This window comes from Batrachochytrium dendrobatidis (assembly GCF_000203795.2).
Source record: "Batrachochytrium dendrobatidis JAM81 unplaced genomic scaffold BATDEscaffold_4, whole genome shotgun sequence".
NCBI classification, from domain to species: domain Eukaryota; kingdom Fungi; phylum Chytridiomycota; class Chytridiomycetes; order Rhizophydiales; genus Batrachochytrium; species Batrachochytrium dendrobatidis.
In genome coordinates this window covers 420,879-442,240 of record NW_006281102.1, presented here as the reverse complement: position 1 = coordinate 442,240, position 21,362 = coordinate 420,879, and the positions used below count along the sequence as shown (strand labels likewise).

At 39.5% G+C, this 21,362-nt stretch overlaps 8 protein-coding genes across 8 annotated transcripts; 3 read left to right on the top strand and 5 right to left on the bottom strand.

Annotated features, from left to right (window-relative positions):
* Nucleotides 1–629: 629 nt before the first annotated feature.
* BATDEDRAFT_19187 (uncharacterized protein) lies at nucleotides 630–1,762 on the bottom strand. Its single transcript, XM_006677740.1, has 6 exons — nucleotides 1,709–1,762; nucleotides 1,547–1,617; nucleotides 1,117–1,395; nucleotides 957–1,012; nucleotides 824–893; nucleotides 630–754 (listed from the first exon to the last, which is right to left on the bottom strand). The coding sequence occupies exons 1-6, from the start codon at nucleotides 1,734–1,736 to the stop codon at nucleotides 752–754; spliced, it is 507 nt and encodes a 168-aa protein (XP_006677803.1). The 5' UTR covers nucleotides 1,737–1,762; the 3' UTR covers nucleotides 630–751.
* A 707-nt stretch (nucleotides 1,763–2,469) lies between these two features.
* BATDEDRAFT_87822 (uncharacterized protein) lies at nucleotides 2,470–2,766 on the bottom strand (the record flags this gene model as incomplete). The annotated part of the gene is made up of 1 exon (XM_006678040.1): nucleotides 2,470–2,766. One exon carries the CDS (start codon nucleotides 2,764–2,766, stop codon nucleotides 2,470–2,472), a length of 297 nt encoding a protein of 98 aa, XP_006678103.1.
* A 1,006-nt stretch (nucleotides 2,767–3,772) lies between these two features.
* On the top strand, nucleotides 3,773–6,653 carry BATDEDRAFT_23902 (uncharacterized protein; the record flags this gene model as incomplete). Its single annotated transcript, XM_006677803.1, has 10 exons — nucleotides 3,773–4,023; nucleotides 4,094–4,331; nucleotides 4,410–4,532; nucleotides 4,607–4,866; nucleotides 4,982–5,379; nucleotides 5,478–5,638; nucleotides 5,726–6,093; nucleotides 6,160–6,219; nucleotides 6,285–6,376; nucleotides 6,505–6,653. The coding sequence occupies 10 exons, from the start codon at nucleotides 3,773–3,775 to the stop codon at nucleotides 6,651–6,653; spliced, it is 2,100 nt and encodes a 699-aa protein (XP_006677866.1).
* A 130-nt stretch (nucleotides 6,654–6,783) lies between these two features.
* BATDEDRAFT_10822 (uncharacterized protein) lies at nucleotides 6,784–7,910 on the bottom strand (the record flags this gene model as incomplete). The annotated part of the gene is made up of 5 exons (XM_006677702.1): nucleotides 6,784–6,945; nucleotides 7,022–7,123; nucleotides 7,195–7,338; nucleotides 7,446–7,600; nucleotides 7,670–7,910. Coding segments are annotated over 5 exons (804 nt in total), but the record flags the coding sequence as incomplete, so codon positions are not given.
* A 905-nt stretch (nucleotides 7,911–8,815) lies between these two features.
* Nucleotides 8,816–10,461, bottom strand: BATDEDRAFT_33065 (uncharacterized protein; the record flags this gene model as incomplete). Its single annotated transcript, XM_006677910.1, has 4 exons — nucleotides 8,816–9,748; nucleotides 9,841–9,918; nucleotides 10,006–10,199; nucleotides 10,279–10,461. 4 exons carry the CDS (start codon nucleotides 10,458–10,460, stop codon nucleotides 8,919–8,921), a joined length of 1,284 nt encoding a protein of 427 aa, XP_006677973.1. The 3' UTR covers nucleotides 8,816–8,918.
* A 785-nt stretch (nucleotides 10,462–11,246) lies between these two features.
* Nucleotides 11,247–15,535, bottom strand: BATDEDRAFT_87403 (uncharacterized protein). Its single transcript, XM_006678039.1, has 14 exons — nucleotides 14,937–15,535; nucleotides 14,823–14,836; nucleotides 14,640–14,741; nucleotides 14,486–14,570; nucleotides 14,351–14,367; nucleotides 14,172–14,277; nucleotides 14,054–14,084; nucleotides 13,924–13,996; nucleotides 13,630–13,848; nucleotides 13,404–13,487; nucleotides 12,817–13,339; nucleotides 12,377–12,743; nucleotides 11,726–12,298; nucleotides 11,247–11,625 (listed from the first exon to the last, which is right to left on the bottom strand). Exons 1-14 carry the CDS (start codon nucleotides 15,498–15,500, stop codon nucleotides 11,294–11,296), a joined length of 3,090 nt encoding a protein of 1,029 aa, XP_006678102.1. The 5' UTR covers nucleotides 15,501–15,535; the 3' UTR covers nucleotides 11,247–11,293.
* A 471-nt stretch (nucleotides 15,536–16,006) lies between these two features.
* BATDEDRAFT_23898 (uncharacterized protein) lies at nucleotides 16,007–17,800 on the top strand (the record flags this gene model as incomplete). The annotated part of the gene is made up of 9 exons (XM_006677802.1): nucleotides 16,007–16,249; nucleotides 16,395–16,653; nucleotides 16,687–16,697; nucleotides 16,730–16,802; nucleotides 16,868–17,111; nucleotides 17,177–17,293; nucleotides 17,388–17,499; nucleotides 17,572–17,634; nucleotides 17,717–17,800. The coding sequence occupies 9 exons, from the start codon at nucleotides 16,007–16,009 to the stop codon at nucleotides 17,798–17,800; spliced, it is 1,206 nt and encodes a 401-aa protein (XP_006677865.1).
* Nucleotides 17,801–20,043: 2,243 nt separating this feature from the next.
* BATDEDRAFT_10859 (uncharacterized protein) lies at nucleotides 20,044–21,266 on the top strand (the record flags this gene model as incomplete). Its single annotated transcript, XM_006677705.1, has 3 exons — nucleotides 20,044–20,368; nucleotides 20,693–20,874; nucleotides 20,961–21,266. The coding sequence occupies 3 exons, from the start codon at nucleotides 20,044–20,046 to the stop codon at nucleotides 21,264–21,266; spliced, it is 813 nt and encodes a 270-aa protein (XP_006677768.1).
* Nucleotides 21,267–21,362: the final 96 nt, after the last annotated feature.

Below are 21,362 nucleotides of genomic sequence, written 5' to 3'. Positions count from 1 at the left end.
TTTATCCCTATGCATTGTATACCATCGAGTTGGATGATCATGTAGAATCTCGACTATACCAGACATCCCATTCAATGGTATATGGATCCGACACTTTTCTGGTAGAGATCATCAAAATACTGGACAATTGATAAACCCCCGTTGCTTTTCTATCCTCGGCTCATATCCATGCAAGCATTGTGCAATGTACAAGCATGTACAATCAAGCACCGTTTACCAACAATCAAGCCGTTTGATCCTACACAAACTATCAAGAATTCTGCAGCCGCTAACCTAAAGAGTTGAAAGTGCGTCTATTTGTAATATGATCGCATGGTTTAAAACTAAATGTCTCGAGTAAACGGCTCAAACTAAATAAAATGGCAATCTAGAAACACGGCCAAATTAGAAGCTAAAAGTAGAAACTCGAGTCAAGGTGCCAAACTTGAAGATAAAGTCACTGGCTGAAACAGTGATGCATGCAATGACAATAAAGTTGCTCAGTGAACAAACGATCATGATGCATGATCAGAGTGGCTTCACTCAGTCTTTACGAATCAACTTTAAAAATCAGTTCCATTGTTTTTAGGTGTTATAGATCGCTGCGTTGATACCCACCCATTACAATGTAAAAATAGTTCAACCAAAGTCGAGATGAAACGAAACTTTGTTTAAAAACGATAAAACTAATTGATCACTTGATGTTAATGAATTGTATGTCAATAAGCTCCCGTCTGCTTCATGCGGCATCGGTTGTGTGGATCGTAAAAGCTTACTAATAACCCCATAGAATTAAAGTAAGTAACAGAGTAGATCATTTATAACTAGGAAAAGAACACCATACCAGCTTCTCAGTCTTGAGGCCATCCTTGAACAGAGTAAAGTAAGGAGTAACACCATCTTCGCGGTAGTTGCTACAACAAATACAATCAGCTTTGACAATAAAAATCAGTCATGCGACAATACATGGTACTTACAGGAGAGCAACACATCCTTCAGGATTCATAGACTCGCCAACGTAGAACTCATAGTCCTGTAGTCAAAGTTACAGTTAGATCCTACCAAGTATAGTGAGAACAACAACTGAAGCGATTGCCAGTTTTCTGGTTTGAAACCATAGGCACAGCATCAGCTCACCTTGAAGTTTTCAAGAATCTTTTTGACAAAGGCAGGAACCTTTTTTTCAAAAATAGCAGCACGCTCAGGGTTATTTGCCTCGAGGTACTTCTTAACAGCCTTCATGTATCCCTTGATGTAGGTCATGTAGCTCTTTTTGTCAAAACTGGTGCTCTGCAAGTTGAACGAGTAAACAACATTGTTGACCTGGATAGCACCATCTTCGAGTTCTTCGGTGGCCTCTTCAGCAGATGCATTGGCACCAATATCAATATCAGCACCCTCCTTGATAGTAAGCATCTATTATAGCATAAATTGATAGCAAAGTGACGAACAAGAGATCCCAGAGCGCATTAGTATCATCATGGTATGAATGAGGCCGTGGATTAAATCATAAATGTCCAGCATTTAAATGGATACATTCAGGTAGACCAGTTATTAGTATAGATACCTTGGCATCGATTTCATAGGCAATGTCGTCCACTTCTTTCATATCAAAAGCATCAGAGACCATCTCGTCGCCTGCCGTTTTCAAGGGATCGTCATTTAATTTTTTTAAAAACCAGAGTTTAATGGATAGAATACTCAATCAAAACCAAGACAACTACATTACCAGAAATAACATCACGGTACAGAAGCATTATGGGATTAGTCCAGCGTAAGAATGGGTGGTGAACAGGGAAAGGTAGAAGAAAAAACCTGCGATTTGGGCAGGTTTTGTTCTAACCGCACAAGACAAACTGTTATCCCACGTGACTTGATTCAGCACCTTTGATTGGCTACTCTTGCTACAGCCATTGCACACCAAATCCTGCTGTCCAAATGAACTGGCATGAAACCTTGAAGCACCCGTTCCTAGTATCTACAACCTACTCATGTAAAATGAAACACTAAGAGGTAGTGATTGCAAGATCCATATAAGCGTTCTATTTTACGTGGATCTGCTTGTAATTCTGAACAGATTTACACTTTTAGTCCTGCAAGTTGATCTTGATGGATGGATGGGATACGTAACCCTTCTCATTAGCTCTTCCAATACAAATATTAAATCATACAAGTAGTAGTTCATTTTTTCTTATGCAACTAATCAAACGAAAACAAATATTCATCCCATCGTTTTTATTTTCAGCAAAGTTTGAATTCTAGCTAGCAGTTGTTTCTCGACTTGGGTTTCATTTCTTTAGCCTTTCCAAAAAATACACTAGACCATGGTAACTCAAAACTAGAAGCACCGACTTACAAGTCATAAAGCAAGATAGATATGAATTGTGCTATAAATGCATGGCTGTGTTTTTTTATTTGTGCAATTTCATACGTATATACAGCATGATGCTAAATGAGGTAATTGCTAGCCAATTAAACCCGATGAATTTCTCAAATGCCGTCAATACGCTGGGCATTAGCTTTACCGATACATGGATTCTTGATTGGTGGCTTACGAGTGAAACAAAAACCAGGTGGACAAGACATGACTACAAAAGCCGTCGGGCTGGTAAACTGCATAAACTTGGTATCATCAATACAGACAAATTCACCAGCCTTATGCGCGCTCCCAGCTGATGGATCGGGAGAAGCAGTCGGAAGAGTGTCTGCTGATAAAGGATGGCTCAGTGCAAAGCAAGAAAAAATAATCAAAGACAGAAACACTCGAGTAAATTCAGAGCTGATCATATGAACTAGGGTTTAGAACGAGGGAGACAAGCTTATTGCTGTATTAATGAGATGGTGTCTATTTATATGGTGAGCCAGATACCGTGAATTCATTCTCTTTTCATTCAATAATGCGGACTGTTTGCAGTTGATAACGTCATCGATATGATTTAAACTTGAGTTATTTAATCAAAGCTGGATACGATCACTTGAAAGGCACCGCATTTCAAGCCATTCAAACCATGCTCAACAACTGATCGGTTCTACACGGCTCAGTACACTTTAATAACTGAATCTGGATTATGCTATTCAATCTACAGTCGTATTCATTTGTAATAAAACACTTGTATCCATCTTGCTGTGACTGCTTTGCAATAAACAATGCTTGTACTTTTGTTTCTTACTAGAATTGGATCATTTTAATACACATTCTCAGTTCAATCAACTCAACACTCATACAAAATCAAACTATAATCATGCCAAATGACTCCCATTTGACATGATCATGCATTGTACAATCACCAGATTCATTCATTACAGTCCGTATATTGTATTCAACTGTTTTCAAGTCTGTACACACTCATGCATCTTACAGTCACGTTCAACAGTAACCGCACATTAGGAATGCAACTGCTGTTTCCATTCTGGTTTCCATTCTGGTTTCCATTCTGGTTTCCATTTCGGTTTCCATTCCGATCACCACAACACCAACAAACTAACAGTTCAACCACACCGTGTTTGCACTACACTGACACGCACCACTTGACAAGACTGACTGTTTATTTACATCAACGTCTTTAATACTTCATCTTGCTTGAATACGACCGACATCTGCAATCCATTGCTCGGATCACGTGGTATTGTTTCATTTGAATCATTTCAAACTCGACTCGAAAATAAAAATAAAATGCATTTCCGATTATTGATATCAGCCATTCCATCAACTAAACGATCAAATCATCAGTTGTTTTTCAGAACACTATTACCCACCAATTCAGTGTATACATACTGCATTCAGTCTAGTAGAATGGATTCAAGAGTGACTAAACGACTAAAAGTATTTGACGAGTCTGCAAATACTGTCGTCAATAATGATAATCTTGGCTCAGACACAACTGCGCTTGACTCGATGCATTTAGACGACCATGGTTCAGTTGGTTCAGCTAGTCGTGATCTTGCTGCAAACAATCAGCCATATATCCAAAAAGAATCGGATTTTGGTATTTTGGAATATGTCAATCCACATATTAAAGCATTTACTGGCATTTTAAAATACAGGTGTGTTGGATCCAAACCTGAGCCATCACTCGATCCATGATGCTGACACAGACTTTACTGGTTGTTGTAGATCTGGAGATTTTCTTGTCAATGAGGTCGATCTTGATGGACAAATTATTCGATACAAGCCAGGATCTGTCAATGAATTCACCAATTCAAAGTCAAAGTCAACCCCAGAACTGGAGCCGAAACCGGAACTGGAACAAGATCCAAAGTCAACCCCAATTCCAGAGCCAGAGCCAGAACCAATCCCAAACCCAGAGTTAGAGACTATAATAGCACCAACAGAAACCGTGACAAACGAACAGGTAAGTGTAGATTCGATATGATGCTGAATAATTTATGGCTGATATATTTTAAACACGCATGCACTCGGGATTCCAAAGACCAAGCCAGAAACTGAAAAAGGATTTGAAAAGCTAGTCGAACAGCTGGCTGGAGATATCGAAACAATCAATAGCATCAAGCGTATGCTAGAATCTACCGAATTGACCCATGTAACGAGCAAGGTGAGTATCAATGGATGTTTATCGATTCGGATCTGTGGTTTTAATTTGTCACCAAACCACATATTTGATTGTAGCCCATTGCCGAAAAATCTACACGAACAGGTATCCACGATACGGTTCGTCTGTATTTCGGGACACAGCTGTCCACCACTACAAAAAATGGAACAATCGAGTTCCAGAAACTGAAACGAGGCATAAACAAGAAACGTCCATCCAAACCTGTATCCAGTAAAGTCGACTTTAATGATTTGGGCGGAAATTACTGCCATTTTACACTATACAAGGAAAACATTGATACCATGCAAGCCATTGCTAAAATATCCAAGTCTATTAGGTAATTTGGATATATTGTAGTCAGTGCAAGCCAGTACAAACTAATGCAAGCCAATTCAAGCTAATGCAAGCTAATGCAAACTAATCGTGACTAATACCAAATATCTTGTTTATAGAGTACCGTCCAAACAGTTTACATTTAGCGGCACAAAAGATAAACGAGCCATCACAACTCAAAGAATATCTGTCCTGAATGTCAGGCCATCGGTTCTTCTTGGTGTCAACAAGCTTTTAGGCACGTCTCGTATTGGCGATCTCTCATACCACAACACACGACTGATGCTTGGGTCACTATCAGGAAACCACTTTTCGATTGTGCTGCGTAACGTTGAAGCACAGTCAGATCAAGTCATACACCAGTCCATGCAATCGTTTAAACAAAATGGATTTATTAACTACTATGGCATGCAGCGCTTTGGAACGCGTTCGGTCTCTACACATTCTGTCGGAATTGCTTTGCTGGCTGAAAAATGGGAACAGGCCATTGATCTGATCATGTGTCCCAAGGCAGAAGGTATGCATTGGATCATCGAGTATGACTATAATGTGTATGGTTGCACGATATGCACTGAATCAAACAACTTCAAACAACTCGAAATACTGTATATCTAGATAGCGCGGATGTTCTTCAAGCCCGACTGTTTTGGAAACAAACACAAGACGCAGAAAAGGCTGTCGAGCTGTTCCATGCACGCAATCTGGCGGAGCGATGTATTTTATTTTCATTTGTAAACTCCAAGTGTAACACTGCCTATTTATCAGCAGTTCAAGCGGTACGTTTGCATGGTGTATAGTGTATATCAAACAGTGCTGTATATGTCATGCTGACAGTCTGGTTGTTGACACTGTCGTGACCGTAGATACCACGCAACTTGCGATTGATGTATGTACATGCATATCAAAGCTATGTTTGGAACCATATGGCAACAGAACGCATCAAACTGTATGGTCTCAAGCCGGTTGTTGGAGATCTCGTCATTCCGAACAAAGCGACGGTTGAGCCTAGGCTGAATACGACACATGTAAATGATCCCGATATTGCTCGTGATACGATTCAACCCATATACATTGCATCCAAAGATGATGCTGCCAACTATACAATGCAAGACGTGGTTCTGCCACAACCTGGACATTGTGTTGTGTATCCCAAACACAAGGTTGCGCAAAAATATATTGAGTTTATGGCCGTAGATGGATTCGACCCATACAACATGAAACGCAACATCGCGTAAGAATATTGAATCATTGCCGAGCTAAACTTGACATGATCTGACACTGATATTTGGAACATTAGTGATTTTAGTCTGTCTGGTGCATATCGCAAGGTGATCAGCGTTGCCACCAATGTAAACTGGTAAGTGACATCACTTGATTACTATCAGCATAGTGACGGCTTTATTGGACTGACACGTGTATTAGGCATATTCTTAAATACAATGATGCCAATGTACCGCTTGTTCAAACAGACCTTGACATTGTCAACCAAACACCCAAGCCTCAGTCTGTTCCTGGTAAGTTGGTCAGCCATTTGGGTATGGTCATCTCGGGTTTATTTACTAACATGACGATTTATTGTATAACCAACTACACTATTATTGTATGATCAACTACACCATTATTGTATGATCAACCGCACTAGATGGCAAGTATACTTCGCTTGTGGTTGAATTCACTCTGGGATCGTCGCAATATGCCACCATGGCATTGAGAGAGGTCATGAAATCAGAAACCAATTCAGGATTTCACACTCGGCTCTCGTCTGAAAAGCAAAACATACAGTCAAAATGACAATTGTGATTTGAAAATGCAAAATGAATCTATAATCATATATTTGTCCATTTCCTTAGAGCACCGATAAATCCTCTATTGATCATTTGCATCTGATCGTCATGAACAACAGTCAGTAAATAGCCATACATCACCAATACAAATGTCGACTTGCCTCGTTGCAGCCAGAGTCTACATAAGTCTGCATGGCTTCAGGCAGCCATTTTTGAATTTGGTCTATACGGGACTCATCGCTAGGATGCGTGCTCAAAAACTGAGGCATATTGGCACCTACTTGAGATGCACTCATTCTCTACCATATATCCCGGTATCAGTGATGCGTGCAACAAACATAAACATCATGCCAATCAAAATATTGCAAACCATACCTGCCAAAGTTGAATGGCTGAACTCGGATTATAGCATGCTTTGGACATGATCTGGAGTCCAATATAATCGGCCTCGGACTCGCATTTTCTTGAAAACGGTCGCTAAACATGCAGTTCGAATCAACATACAAATGCAATAAAGTCTGAAACACTTGATCTGCAAAACACATTACCAGAATAGCGAGTTCCATAATCATGCCGCGAAACAGTGACCCATAGTCGGGTCCAAGAAATAGTGTAATGAGGATCTGCGGAATCAACAATAGTTTTCCCCATGCAAGTTTCTCTGCTGAATGACGAGCTACATGATGTGCAATCTAACCATTGGTATTGAATCAGTCATTCTTGGTATAAAAATCTTGTCCAATCAACCATTCTTGGTATAAAAATCTTGTCCAATAACAAAATGAGCGATTTAGCTTACCTCATGACCAAGAATAGTTGCAATGCCATCCTCGTTCATTGCAATAGGAATAATACCTGAAAACACAAATATCTTGCCATTGGGCAGAACAAATGCATTGGTTTGTGGATCGTTAATCACAAACACTTCCCAGTCAGGACTGGCAAGACCACTGGCTATATTCCAGAGTTTCAAGCGTCAACCATTTATCGAGTATATATTGAAATGGCTTGACTGTTCAATACCTTTGATAAGACGACCAGCAATTCTTCTTACAAAAACACTTTGAGGATGATAGGCAGGCAATATTGCATGTCGATATTCGTGCATGACAGCTTCATAAGTCTGGTTGCCAATCAGTCTTTCCATTCCAGGCGAAACATCGTTGAATCTACGACGTCCGCTGATTGGCACAGTTTCTAAATGCTCATAGTAGTATACTGAAAACAGTACAATACATCCACCTATCAGCAAATAGAATCGTTTAGACGGATAGATGCGTGGATGACCTAGATGATCTGTACAAGTCAGTCACTATTCATATTCTGGACTCAATAGACGGTATGCTGCAACACTATCAATCCTGACCGTTTTTGAATCTCTGGTATCCATCACTGGCTGTTATGGGTGAAACCAAGGTGGTATTTTTGGTAATTCGTCGACTAGGCTTGGATTGGTATTGGTATTGGGATCTGAACTGAACGGATGAAACCAGTGACCGTTGTGAAATGGGTGATGCTAGTTGACCAACAGATTGACTGACAGGTTGACCAACAGATTGACCAACAGATTGAATGACCAATTTGTTGCTGATTTTCACAATGGATTGAATGGTTGTAGCCTGTCGGCCAATGCTCGAAAAAGTGCGAGTCAATAATTGTGGTAGTAAAGCCATGAGATGAGCTAAAGGGTCAAGTTGGATTTGGTTGGAAACCATGCATCAATCTCGCAACTAGCATCGAATGTTCATCTAAAACTGATCGAAACCATCAATCTGACCCAAACCAACTCGATCGAGGTTTTCGTGTTTATTGAATCAACGCTGACCAACACCATCAACAATGGATTACAAACGACTGAATGAAATTCAATCCATTTGATAAAAACACAACTGTCAATGGATTCTAGTCCATGTGATATATTAAGAGTGGTGTCATTGTCTAGACACCGACTAGTTGATAGTCCAACTATCAGATATAATACTGTAGTGGTAAATATTATACTTTGATATCGATTTGTATTCGTATGCAAACTGATCAAAACCTGGATGGAAGTTGTTTGATCAAATGGATGACTTGAAACTGTTATTTGAATAATCAACCAGTCGAAATCATGACCATATCCAACAACCGTGTTGATCTAAACCCAATAATCGATCGTTTAAACTATTTATAACAATAACAGCCAGCAGTTTATTTAAACGAGTTACAACAACATCCAATAGATTGACAGCTCAAGTATAGTGCAAATACAGTCCAACTACAGTGATGATGCCTACTTTTGTTGTTGGTTCAAACCAAATAGTTTCAGGAATCTGTCCTTGGCATGATGCATTGGATGCATTTGTTTTGGTGACTCGTCTGTCAATGGCACATCACTGACAACCGGCTCAGATTCTGACATAGTTTTGCCAGATGAAAGTACATCTGAATCAGTATCATAGTCGTCACGATCGCGCATCTCTTCAGAATCCTGTAATTTATACAATATGTATACCAGTAAATGCATCACTCTAAACTGCACCACGTCAAACACAAACCACCACGACCGCATCACGATCCCGTCTTTGTGGAATATATATCCAAGTGTTTTGCTGACTTTGCGCAACATGTATCGCTTTTTGCCAGCCTTGTCCCGTCGAACAATCGTGTCTTGAATCCCTTTTTCAAGCGTTTCTTGGACATACACATCGTCATACTTGCCTTGATGCAGTAGAATCGGCATTTGCACCGTCACATACTGTCGCTCGTATGACACGGGCCGTACAATCGACACCTTTTTCATCAGATTATATACATTCCATGGACATTCCCAAACAATCTTGAGCATATCATTTACACCAATGCTCGCAACTGGCACCACCAGATACTGGTACTTTGGTGCAAATGTATTTAGGTCGTCAATAATGCGAGTATATAGTTCAATGTGGCGCCATTCCAAACTGTATTTCTCTTCGTTTTTTTTGCGAAAAAACTCTCGAGCACCGCCTGGATACACAAACAGTGGATATTCAAGACTCATCAGGTAGTCGATTGCCTCTGGATGTTCACATGAAACGGCTCCCATGTATTCAATGAAATGTTTCCATATGGGAATCTTGAAATCTGGAAAAATGAACACCAGATTGGAATCAGACTCGAGTAAAATTCACATGTAATGAGTGGATTCGAATCTGAACCATTGCACAACGACTTACGCATTGGCTGTACAATCACTCTTGGCAGCACGCCAGTCTTTTTGAATATGATGGACAGTGTAGACAGCGTATCAATGCCTGGTTCCAGTCGGTCAATATGACATTCACGTGTCAGTAACATTCGACACTGCAAGTCTAGCCGTCATCATGACTGTGCACTCTTACCATAGATATTCTGGTTTCCAGCATACACCACTTTTCCTTTTGGAATGTCTGTGGTTATCCAGAGATCATCCACAGGCAATATAAACAGAATTAGACTGGCCAACAGATGAAGGATGAACCCAGATGGCTGATGCCATCGATCCAGCGGTTTAGTTCCCCATGAAAGAACTGCGACATATACGTTTCTAAGCCATCTATGAATGCACGATGTGTCAGACTAGTAGAGCAAATCGGTACTGTTTTTTCATGAGATGCAAGACAATATGGACGTACTGGTAACTTTTCCAAGCGACATCAGCAGATGCCGAAGCAGCATCGACTAGTTTTACTTTTGATTCAGGACTGAGTGTTTGGAATTTGTCATGAGCAGAATGAGATGCTGTAAACACCAGTTTAGTTGCTCCAGGAAAGTTTGCAGCCAATCCAGTCAGCATACTCGCAGAATCAACCGTCATGGAGTGTTTTTGTAAATCGATTGATATCGACGTTTGCGTTATACGCGCCGAACACAGTCCTCAGGCAAACAACAACGAAACAAAAAGAGAAATGCCCTCTGAGTGATTTGAACACTCGACCTCTTGCTTACTAGGCAAGCGCTGCTACCACTGAGCTAAGAGGGCATCTGTTGTTGAGAGTTGTGTAGTTGTACTATATAGTTAGGGTCAAACACACAAGTGGTTGCAATGGTCAGCAATGGTTTGCATTGTTGGCTGCATCATCTACTATTTGTAATTTGATTGGCATGGTCGTTTGATGGTGTCGATAATCAAAAACTAAGATGAATAGGATCGTCACTCTAGCCATTGAGATTACAACAGTTGCAATAAACTAGCAACCCCAAATACAGCACATCAGTAACAGTCTGCTAGTTGTATTATTAAAGATGTTGCATTATTCAAGCAACTTGTGTATTCAATACAGTTCAGTATGAATTGGTATTGTTGAGATACATGTGATGGTTATTCAGTACAAATCATGCAGCAACTGAATACACGTATATCTGATGGCAAGATATATTTTTTGGAACATCAGTGAATTGTTTGTCGATTTAAATGGCAGGAGCATCTATTGCCTATGCTTCCCGTCTTGACGGTAAACTTCGACGTTCCACTTATGTGAATGGTTTTCTGTATTTTCATCCCCTTTTCTCCAGCTGTGAACATTTCATGATTATTAGTCAACAAATTAATTAAGCACTGTTGAAATTACTTTCAGAGAAACCCAGGTAAAACAAGAGTGATCAGCAATTTCAAATACTGGTTTCATTTGTTCAGCACAATACTAAAAACTACACTCCTTCGATTTTACGCCATCCAGTAGTCTCTGTAACGTCACGCACCATTTCAATTGTTGGCCAGTAATGTTTAACAACTTTGACGCTTATGACCCAAGGGATCAAATCAAATGTAACTGTCTTGACACGCACATATGAATTGTCAGGCAAATCTTTGACTGCTGCTACAAATTCTTTAAGAGTGGGTGTAGGCTTGTTGTTGACATGAGTAAGCCATTCAGTGGGTGTAAGACCATATGTGTATGCTGGAGATCCTTGTGCACGACCAGTGACATACACTCGCGACGGAGTAGTTTTGGATTGTTGCAAAACAGCCTTGTGGGGTTCTAATCAAAGGTTTAACAAGCCCAATGAGTAAAAGTAACAAATCTAATTCAACAGTTTAACATGTCTCAATATACTACAGCCCATTAATGAGTGCATTACCCTGAAGAATTGCGCCGCCCCATATCACAACATGATGCGTACTATCGCCATCCATTTCGTCTGTAGGAACAGTAAGCTGCATCTCAATCTTGTTTCTCATAACAGTCATTTGAATAAACTCGCCCCAATCTTCGCGTACATCCAATTCGCTTACAAGCGTCACCACTTTGCCAGAAATGGCCAACACAAGATCAAGATCCTTGAGTACCTGCCCAGTTTTCATTCCAGTCTCAGTTTTTTTTACCATGAAAATTTGTCGTCGTTTGGGATTTGCCTTTTCAATTCTTTTGACCCATTCGTCAGTAACTCCCATATTACGAGACTGAGAGATTTGAATTGGAACAAATTCGGCAGAAAGACCATTTAAACGAGGCTTGACACCCTTTTGCAAGCTTGGAAGAATAGTATCAATAATAAACCGAATATCTAGGCCAAGGTGATACTCATTGTCGCCGCCAGAGGAAGTCCTTTCGCCTAGAAAACTCAGCCATAGTCCCTGCACTCGACCTTCTGCATCTGCAAGTACTCCTGAAGAGCATTGATGTGCAAGTGGCGTGTCTAGACTAATTGAATCTAAATAAAGTGTAATAAAATAGCATTGCATCAGTATTTTAGACTAAAGTACCGTTTTCATGACTCGAGAATACTTGCCAAAGTTGATTGCTCGAAAGCGAGGAATAGCATTGATTGGAATTGTAGCGGGACTAATATCTGTCACGGTTGTTTCAATACAAATAGGATGCTGATTATGATTAAAAGCAACCAGAGTAACACGATGGCCTTGAGCAAGAGATACCGAACTAATAGGCGCGCTTTTTACTGGAGTTGTGCCAATCAGCCGTGGATCATATGAAACAATGGATATGTTTTGTGTCGGATGAAGAAACTCGATTTTACCAGGAATGATTATAGAGTCGGAGAAGGTGAGTGTAACATCTCCCATAGCAAATGGAACAATGTTACGAGCAACAACTACAAGTCCTCGTTTGCTATCTAAAATCAATCCTGCGCCTTGTTTCTACAAACCAACATATACATTGATCAATCAAATGGAAAATGTATTATTTTGTATGAAATGATGCATCACTTACCCTAGATTTTGGAAATCCGTCAATACGACAAGGAATAGACATGTTTACTTTTACCATGGATTGAAAGAGATGCTGCGCAGGACCAAGGCTTTCGTCCAACTGCTGGAAAGTAGCATTCATAGGCTCAATCGCAATTGGCGCTATAGGATCTCCAAGTTGTGTAAAGTCCCATAAACCCGTTTTGTCATTTCGCACAGCCAATCTAAACGATGACCAATGCCGATCAACATTGATGATTCCTACGGAAAGACTATGCACATCCGCAATACTGTAATAGGTGACGGGAATACGTTTTCGATCGGGAATTTTTTGAAAGACTGCAATCAGTGAATCCAGATCTGGTGTGGGAATAGTATCTACGGTGGTGATAATCCATCCAGCATCTGGTGCTCCGGTTAAGCGTAGCATTCCTGCTGGCTCGGAAAGAAAAACACCACTCACAGGAACACAGTATTGGCGAGCAAGTTGATACGAGAGATTGTTTAATTTTGCGCCTCCAATCTCAACATATCGATCAGGAGTACTATATGATGAATGCATTGTGTAAGTTGTTGCAGAGACAAAAGATAAATTTAAAAAACACATACATGCTGTGTAAGTCCTGAACAGGAATATCAAACTCGAGCTCCTCTCCGCCACGTTCCACTTTGATGTGTACACTTTTTCCAACACTAATATATTGGCACCATCGTATTGTTGGTTTAGATTCAAACATGATTAGTACAAAAGCCTAATCCCAATAGCAAATTTTTGCAACAAGTTTGGAGTTTAAAAACTATTTCCAGAGTTGTTACAAATACAATGGACAATTACCTGTTGTCAAGAATGTCTTCTAAAGGCACAAATTTAGTAATGACTTGACCATTCACGGTAATCAAAACATCGCCCTCATCCAGCATTCCAAAACCAGGTCCTTTTGGAACAACAACATCGGCTACCAGCATTCCAATTTCCTTTGGATCCAGTTTTCTAACAGTTTCCTCTGTTTCTTTACAAAGCCCAAGTCGCCGAACTTCATCAAATGGACGATGTCTGTATGCATTGAAAAGATTAAATGCAGTTTTAATACATGAAAAACTCTTAGCCTCTAGTAATAGCAAAACTTACAAAAACTGAACCTGAATTGTTCCCCGAGGAATAATCTGATCATTACGAAGCAGTTCCAAAGCTCGTTTAACACCTATATATATATCAGTATAACAATGTAAACAAAACCATATCCTCGAGTTCAACTTACGATCTAATGGAAAGAAAAAATCAGTCGCTGCCTAATAGTGCATTAAGTATTTATAAAATGATTAAAATTTGAGCAAAATTGGGTTTCAAGCAATAAACCAAGCTTTCCAATTACAAACCTTGGTATGTCCACCAGCTTGAAGTCCTACAGCTTTTCCTTGCAGATTTAGAACAGGAGAGCCTGATGAGCCACCTGAAGTACTTGAAGCGGCTTGAAGGTAAAATCTAAATTCAAATATTGACGTAAATTGACAGTTGGAATGAGAAAAATAACTGCAACTGAGAGTTTTATACTTACGTATTAAAGTCATTGTACTATTAATTGCATTCCAGTGCATAATGGTAAATAAAGACAAGCTATGGTTAGTATCGAACTAGTACACTAACCAAAAATCACAGATTTAGGTAGGTTTGATGCAGTTGCAGCTCTTACAGTCATATCTCCATAAAATGGTGCGTTCCTGTCAAGACGGGAAATGGATCCAGATAAAATACTAAGCTTTTCTCCTGCATCGTTACTAAAGTTTCGATTAGATTCAAATGACCATGAATGAAATTCAAAAACCAAACCAGTAAGTAGCAGTTACCCAACAACTCGGATCTCGAGGCCAACCTGTGCCAAATCAGGGGCTAGTTCAATTTCTTTAACACCCATGTACCGAATTTCTGTTGGATTAAACTTTAGAAACCTAAAGATTGTCAGGATTAAAGTTAAACCCAAATGCCCTTGATAGTTTATCTGGTATAAACAAGTATATAATACATTTTACCCAAAATCATGAACCTGAAATCAAGCATTAACATGAGAATCATGAATGCAATAAAAATACAGTAAGCTATGGATCATAACCATCATAGTCATTATTTGACAATCAAATACCTACAGGATCTCTATAAACCGGAAATACATCCACTTCTTCATGATCATGCCAAATTGCTTCTCCCAAAAACGGACCTGAGCAGGCCACATGCCGATTGGTTAATATCAAGCCCAATTTAGCGTCTACAACAAATCCGGTAGCTTCTGAAGTCAATGGACCTTCAGTGTCAAATGCTGCGACCTGGGAAAAGCGAATGCTAACCAGCGCAGGAAGAACACTGCTGATGGTAGTTTGCCATTCTGTATGGTATGCAGAAATTTTAACATCAGCAGCAGGAAAAGAAATTTCTTTGTGAAGTGGATAGTGACTGTCATGAACTGAAGATTGTGAATCCAAATCCATGTGAGGTGTAGGGAGTGTTTTAGTGGAAGAATTGATGGTTTCAGCCGAAGTGTCGGTCATGGCAGACTGGACAAAGTCTGTTTGATTCCGGCCAGTTTCATCCAGTCCAGCAGCAGCAGTGCATCGTCGCTTCTGGCGTTGGTTCAAATCACAATCGAGAGTGTGTTGCATAGTGTTACCATTGGAAATAGTATCCAAATGCATTTCTGAGGAATTAGGAAGCATCAGATATATCGAGTATGCCAGTTGATAACGTATAGCACAATATTTTATAGATCTACTCGAGTCAATGGTCAGTTGATGTGTTTTGGGGAAACCCTGAATGCAGGCTTGAATCTTGAAGACGAAGCATTAGACTGCAGACTCGCTTACTTGGATCGTGTAAAGATCCCCATCACACACACTGTCTAATGTTCTTGATGTCAATCTCATTCTCTTTAACACGCTGCTTCCAACTATGTCATTCTTATTGATGGCTCTAACTATTCGCTTACAACTGTTCATCACACTCTTAATATTTCGTTTATGTGAATGCGACTACAAAGTACAATCTTACCAAGTGCAACTCAAACACTAAATCCATCAATACTAGACAATAACCATCAAATTACTGTCAAGTTGATTCAAGAAAAGCAAAATAATCGGTTAAATATGGTCAACCCAAAATTAAACTCTTGCATCGAGTTTAGTCTAATTTTAGATTAATTTCATATCTGGTTCGACCATATAACATGGACATTGCATTGGAAGAAAAACCATTTGATACTGCACATTCATCCATGCAGGATATATCCCTGGATGCTCGTTCATCACTCGATGTAGCCTTTACTCGACAGTTGTCTCGCACCTTTTCAATCAAAGGCGCGACTGATTCTCTTGCTGCTTCCGACACTGCTTTTGTGTCTGTCTTGCCAAGAGATGTCGACCCTACTCGCTGTCATCTGGCATATGGTCGTCAAGCCATTCCCAAATTGGTAAGCAGCTATTGATACAAACCATTATACTCGTGTCATACTGGATGATATACTCTATTTCAACCCGTCTAATCAAAAACTTTTTGGCTCGTTTGCTTTGGAATATTAAATCATTTGAAATTAATATTCAATAATGTCTTGCCAGGTGAGCCAGCTTGAAGATGGTAAATTGCACTCTCGACAAAAGGCATTAGTATTTTTAGCAGATTTATGCCACAGTCCAGAAAACGTGGTTCAAAGTGTTGATGCAGGAATAGTAGACAGGCTTATTCCATTTTTAAGTCTTGATGATCTTACATGTCGCCAAAAAGCAACAGAGATACTAAGTACTATTTCAGGACACGCAATTGGGCGTGCTGATATAATCCATCATGAAGCGTTAAAGTGTCTAATGAAACTGGCAAGTGAAATGATATTATCATTGCTGATAAAATAAGGTTTTGACCAGGTGAGTGTTAATCATGCAATAATTGGCATTAGTTTACCGATCCAGATGATCTGGTTCGCAAACACACATTTGATGTTATCTGCAGTGTGACGGCTCAAGAACAAGGTATGCATGTGGAACTTGGAAAATAACCTTTAGATTGAGTGTTCTCATTTTGAATTTTATTATAGGCGTTCAAAGCACACTACAATATAGTTTTTTTGTGCCAATAGTAGAACGACTATCTGTTGAAAATATGGAGATTCAGGTTTCAATGCTAAACACATGCTACAACTATATTCGGTTTGAAACAGAAAATGAGATTTCCAAAATTGCTCTTGAAAATCATGCCATGGAGCAATTCACAAATATTGCAAGAAAAAGTCTTGTGGGTGATATAAAGGTTGCTGCGTGTCGCTGTATCATGATGCTAAGGTAAGAAACTATCGCCATTCGACTTTAGTGATATCAATCCATCATTGATTCAATTGAATGTGTAGTTTCTTTCACGAGGCTAAACGATTGGCAACAGAAACCGATACAGTTCTTGTTCTCATTACACTTTTAAGCGATCGAAGATCGGATGTGCGTGCAGCAGCAGCAGGAGCGTTAATGAGGTAGTATGGATTGAAGTGTACTTGGTCATGATCATGTATAATAGTGTTATGGTATACTAAGCATGCTATTCATACCATTCATAACGTATACAAGTATTACAATCGACTGTGACGCAAAAAGAGTCATGGTTCGAGAAAATGCATTGCCAATTCTAATCGAGCTGCTGTCTGATACCAATGAACTTGTTTTGCTGAATGTCATCAAGGTATTCATTGCAATGCCATTCATGATCTACAGCTTCAATTGGTACTCATGTACATGTTTTTCCAATCAATAGACTATTACAAACTGTGCCGAAGACTATAGAGGACGATTCCAGTTGCAGCATGGCATTCAAAAGGTAAAACATATAAACCTTGTCAAAGAATACTTTGAATGCAGCCTGTTGATTTGACCATATCCATTTCAATTATGGGGTTAAGCTCGAAAAGTTGGTAGCATCAGACTCGGTAGGTGTTGCAGAAGCTGCACAACAAGCAATAGCAGTGATTATGTGGCGGCCATGAACTGACAAGGTTTGTGAAAAGAAGTTTACAGTCAGCGATAAAGGACAGGAGAATGGAGTGAAGAATAAAAAATGTCGGCAACTATCAGTATATCGTGTTTTTGCAAAAGTATTTACAATTCATTCATACTTTTGTGTATAATCAGATTTGATTGTCTTTTTGATGTTTTACAAATATCAGTAGATTTCTGATTTGAATAACGCAAGTGTATTGCTTGTATCTTTTGTACTATGACGACAATCCGACATGCTGACACGGCCAGCTTGTTAATCCACTCGATTACAACCGTATTCACGTAAGATGAAACATTAAACTACACTACATGATAAACAGCCATGTTTAATTGGTGTCAATCTTACTGGACAACACTGTGCTCTTTGAACTCATTAGTTGATTGATCTCCATGCTCATTCTTGTACAAAAACAGCGAATATGTAACGATTGTTTATTCTGGAGCAACATAGTGATTGTAAGATACAAGTGTTTCATTTTACGTGAATACGGTTGTAAATATAGGGCAATGTCAATCATTTGGTCCAACACACTTATGGGTGAAGCAAGACACGAAATACATATTGTTAAATTTGCGAGCACGATGTTGAGGTTAATATTTAGGTTTGTTATAAAAGAAACTGCAATGTTTTTGGGCAACATTACAATTATAAAAAAATCAAGATGGTGAAACCTTTATCTTTCATTTTGTAGCAAACCTGCAGCCCACAATGAAAACCCACAGTTCAACCTCATAACGAAAACTCACAGTAAAAACCCATAGTACAAAATCAGACCCAAACTCCAAAAAACGTTCAACTTGACAAGTCGCAGCTACCAAAAGCAGACTACGCTCGTGCAGTTGATGAAATTTACGCGAATACTTTCAAAAACATGACATTGATGATTGCTAACAGTTCCTCATTTTATCACTCCATTCTCATTTCAACTGCTACCGGCCGTAATCAACTAAAAACTCATCTTTATAGCTGGACTAAACACTTTCATGGCGTCGCATCAGACTGCCACTCCAGCTACGGGTGATAATAATCCCACTACTTCTACCACTTGCGATGTATGTAGTAAGCCTGCTTTGTTCATGTGCTCATTATGTGGGGCCAACCAATCACCAGCCTCCACTGCTACTGTGCCTAGATTCTACTGCTCAGTCGAATGCCAGAGAATAGACTGGCCTGTTCATAAGACCTGCTGTGAAGGGTCCGTCAGAATTCAACAAGAGCGTTTACAACAGCAACAACTAAAAGAACAACAACAGAATCCACCGGATAGTTCAGAAACCTTGTCAAATAACCCTCAAATCCATCAGCAATCACAATCTCAGCAGCAACGACAGACACTACCTACTCTAAATGCTCCTGCTTCGTCTACCCACGGGTCTTCAAATATGACGACGAGTTCAAACGCCGCTCGAAGATTTACTGGAGGTAAAATTTATATACGTTACAGTGATGATTGAGCTCGATAGCCACAATTAGTCAGACTCATGGAACAGTCTACTCCATAAATGAGTTTCCCTTGTTGATGGAGCTAGTACATGTATACTTGATTCAGTCTTCCTATGTGTTCGCATGCCTTGTTAAAACAGTGTGTCGAATGTGGCTGTCTGTGTCAGGTTAAAAGGGCTTGTTAAGCATGCTAATACACCATATATCGCTAACTTTATATCTGTTTTTTCAATCATTATTGGAAATGACTCTGAATTGGCTACAGAAAATGATCCTACAGAACAAGAACGGATTATGGACATGCGGTTTTACATGAAGCAGATATACACCATCATCAAGCCGGTTATGTGTTGCATTATTTTGTCAGTGCTATGGGTGAAGCTGTCTAATCCCGTTGATTCTATTTTCGATACTGGGTAAATCACAAGTTTTATGAATAATATGGCTACTGGTGGATTCTAATCTATGAATAATGCCTACTTTATTTAGTGTTCCAATTACTGTTCCTTCATCAGTCAGCGTTGGTCAAGTCTTTGGCAGTTCAGGAAATGGAACTCAAGATACATCTTCCTTGATGACCGCACTAATCATTCTTTCACAAATTATTGTGGCTACTATCATCATCATGTGCTTGTTTAGATACGGTCAAATCAAGGTACTTGTTGGTTTGATTTTCTGTCATATTCATTTAAAGTTATTAACGTCTATATTTCATGCTAAATTAAACAGATTATCTATGGAATTTTTGTTTTTGTGGTTATGCTTCTTTTGGGATACTTTGGATATATGCTTGGAACTACACTTCTCTTTGTTGCTGCTTTACCACTTGACTACATTAGCTTTGCATTTTTTTTGTGGAACCTGGTTGCTGTTGGATTGGCAGTGATCTTCTGGAAAGGTCCGCTTTTCATCCAACAAGGCTACTTGATTCTTATGAGCAGCATGATGGCATTTTCACTTTCTCAGCTGCCCGATTTGGTCACATGGATTTTGTTGGGTTTACTTGCTATTTGGGATTTAATCGCGGTCTTGTGTCCATTTGGTCCATTGCGTCTGTTGCTAGAAAGTGCACAAACTCAAGATCAACAGCTTCCAGCGGCATTGTTGTACAGTGGTATGTCCTTTGATGTTTTGGCATTCTATAGCTGTTGCCATTGTATGCATGATCTTTAATAGACTTGTCATTATTTACGTCCATATCTTTTCTTCATAGCAATGGTATTTATGGCAGCGCCAGGAAACCATCCGTCATCTCGTGTATCTCCAGCTGTAGATCAAAAAAGCGAATTTACTCAACTTCGACATATAGCATCCTTGCCTTTAGCTACTGAGCACCCAACCGCAGGATATAATGCTAGGGATGAAACTCCCGACAACAATGCTGGAACCTACTATCTATCAACAACAGATCAATTGGAAGAACGACCCTTACAAGCCGACTTATCTTCACGAGGAATTGAATTGGAAACAATGGGCGATATTCGACAGAATCATCCAGGAATCAATACAAGCAATCACGATAATTACGAAATTCCTCCTGTCGTGGATGATACGGATGATGATGAAGACAGCGGATTAAAACTGGGTCTGGGAGATTTTGTATTTTACAGTGTACTAGTTGGCAGAGCATGTAAGTATTTTTTACTGATTTCATTCAGTAATCCGTAGCTTAATGCTTGCCCAATATATTTTTTGTCTAATAGCTTACTAATCCTACTTTACCTTTGTGTCGATTAGCATTATTTGATTGGATTACCACCATGTCAACAATTGTCGCTGTAACTGCAGGACTCAGTATGACCATCTTCTTTTTAGCAGTATACAGAAAACCTCTCCCAGCGCTCCCATTTTCGATTGCTTTTGGCATTTTGTTTTATTTCTTGAGTGCAATCACACTGACTCCGTTCTTGGACCATTTTGTTATCCGGCCACCTATTATAATTCCACCAACTGTGGGGTCGAGCTTATGGGTAGGGAAAAGTGTTGGTGGTGGCATGATTTATTTGTAAAATACGGTAATGATATTATACGCACGTTTCTTTTATAAACTCCCAACTCTTTTCTATCAAGTTTTCTATACACATCTACAATAAACTTTATCGATT

Bases quoted from the DNA above. Each gene is read 5' to 3' on its own strand.
- BATDEDRAFT_19187 (XM_006677740.1), bottom strand. From the start codon at position 1,736: ATGCTTCTGTACCGTGATGTTATTTCTG. The intron at 1,618-1,708 runs GTAATGTAGTTG...TGAAAACGGCAG, and splicing joins GTACCGTGATGTTATTTCTG to GCGACGAGATGGTCTCTGAT. The intron at 1,013-1,116 runs GTGAGCTGATGC...CTTTGACTACAG, and splicing joins AGATTCTTGAAAACTTCAAG to GACTATGAGTTCTACGTTGG.
- BATDEDRAFT_87403 (XM_006678039.1), bottom strand. From the start codon at position 15,500: ATGCTTCCTAATTCCTCAGAAATGCATTTGGATACTATTTCCAATGGT. The intron at 13,340-13,403 runs GTATGTGTTTTT...TTCATCATATAG, and splicing joins GTTCAGGACTTACACAGCAT to TACTCCTGATCGATATGTTG. The intron at 12,299-12,376 runs GCAAGTATTCTC...CACTTTATTTAG, and splicing joins CTTTCGAGCAATCAACTTTG to ATTCAATTAGTCTAGACACG.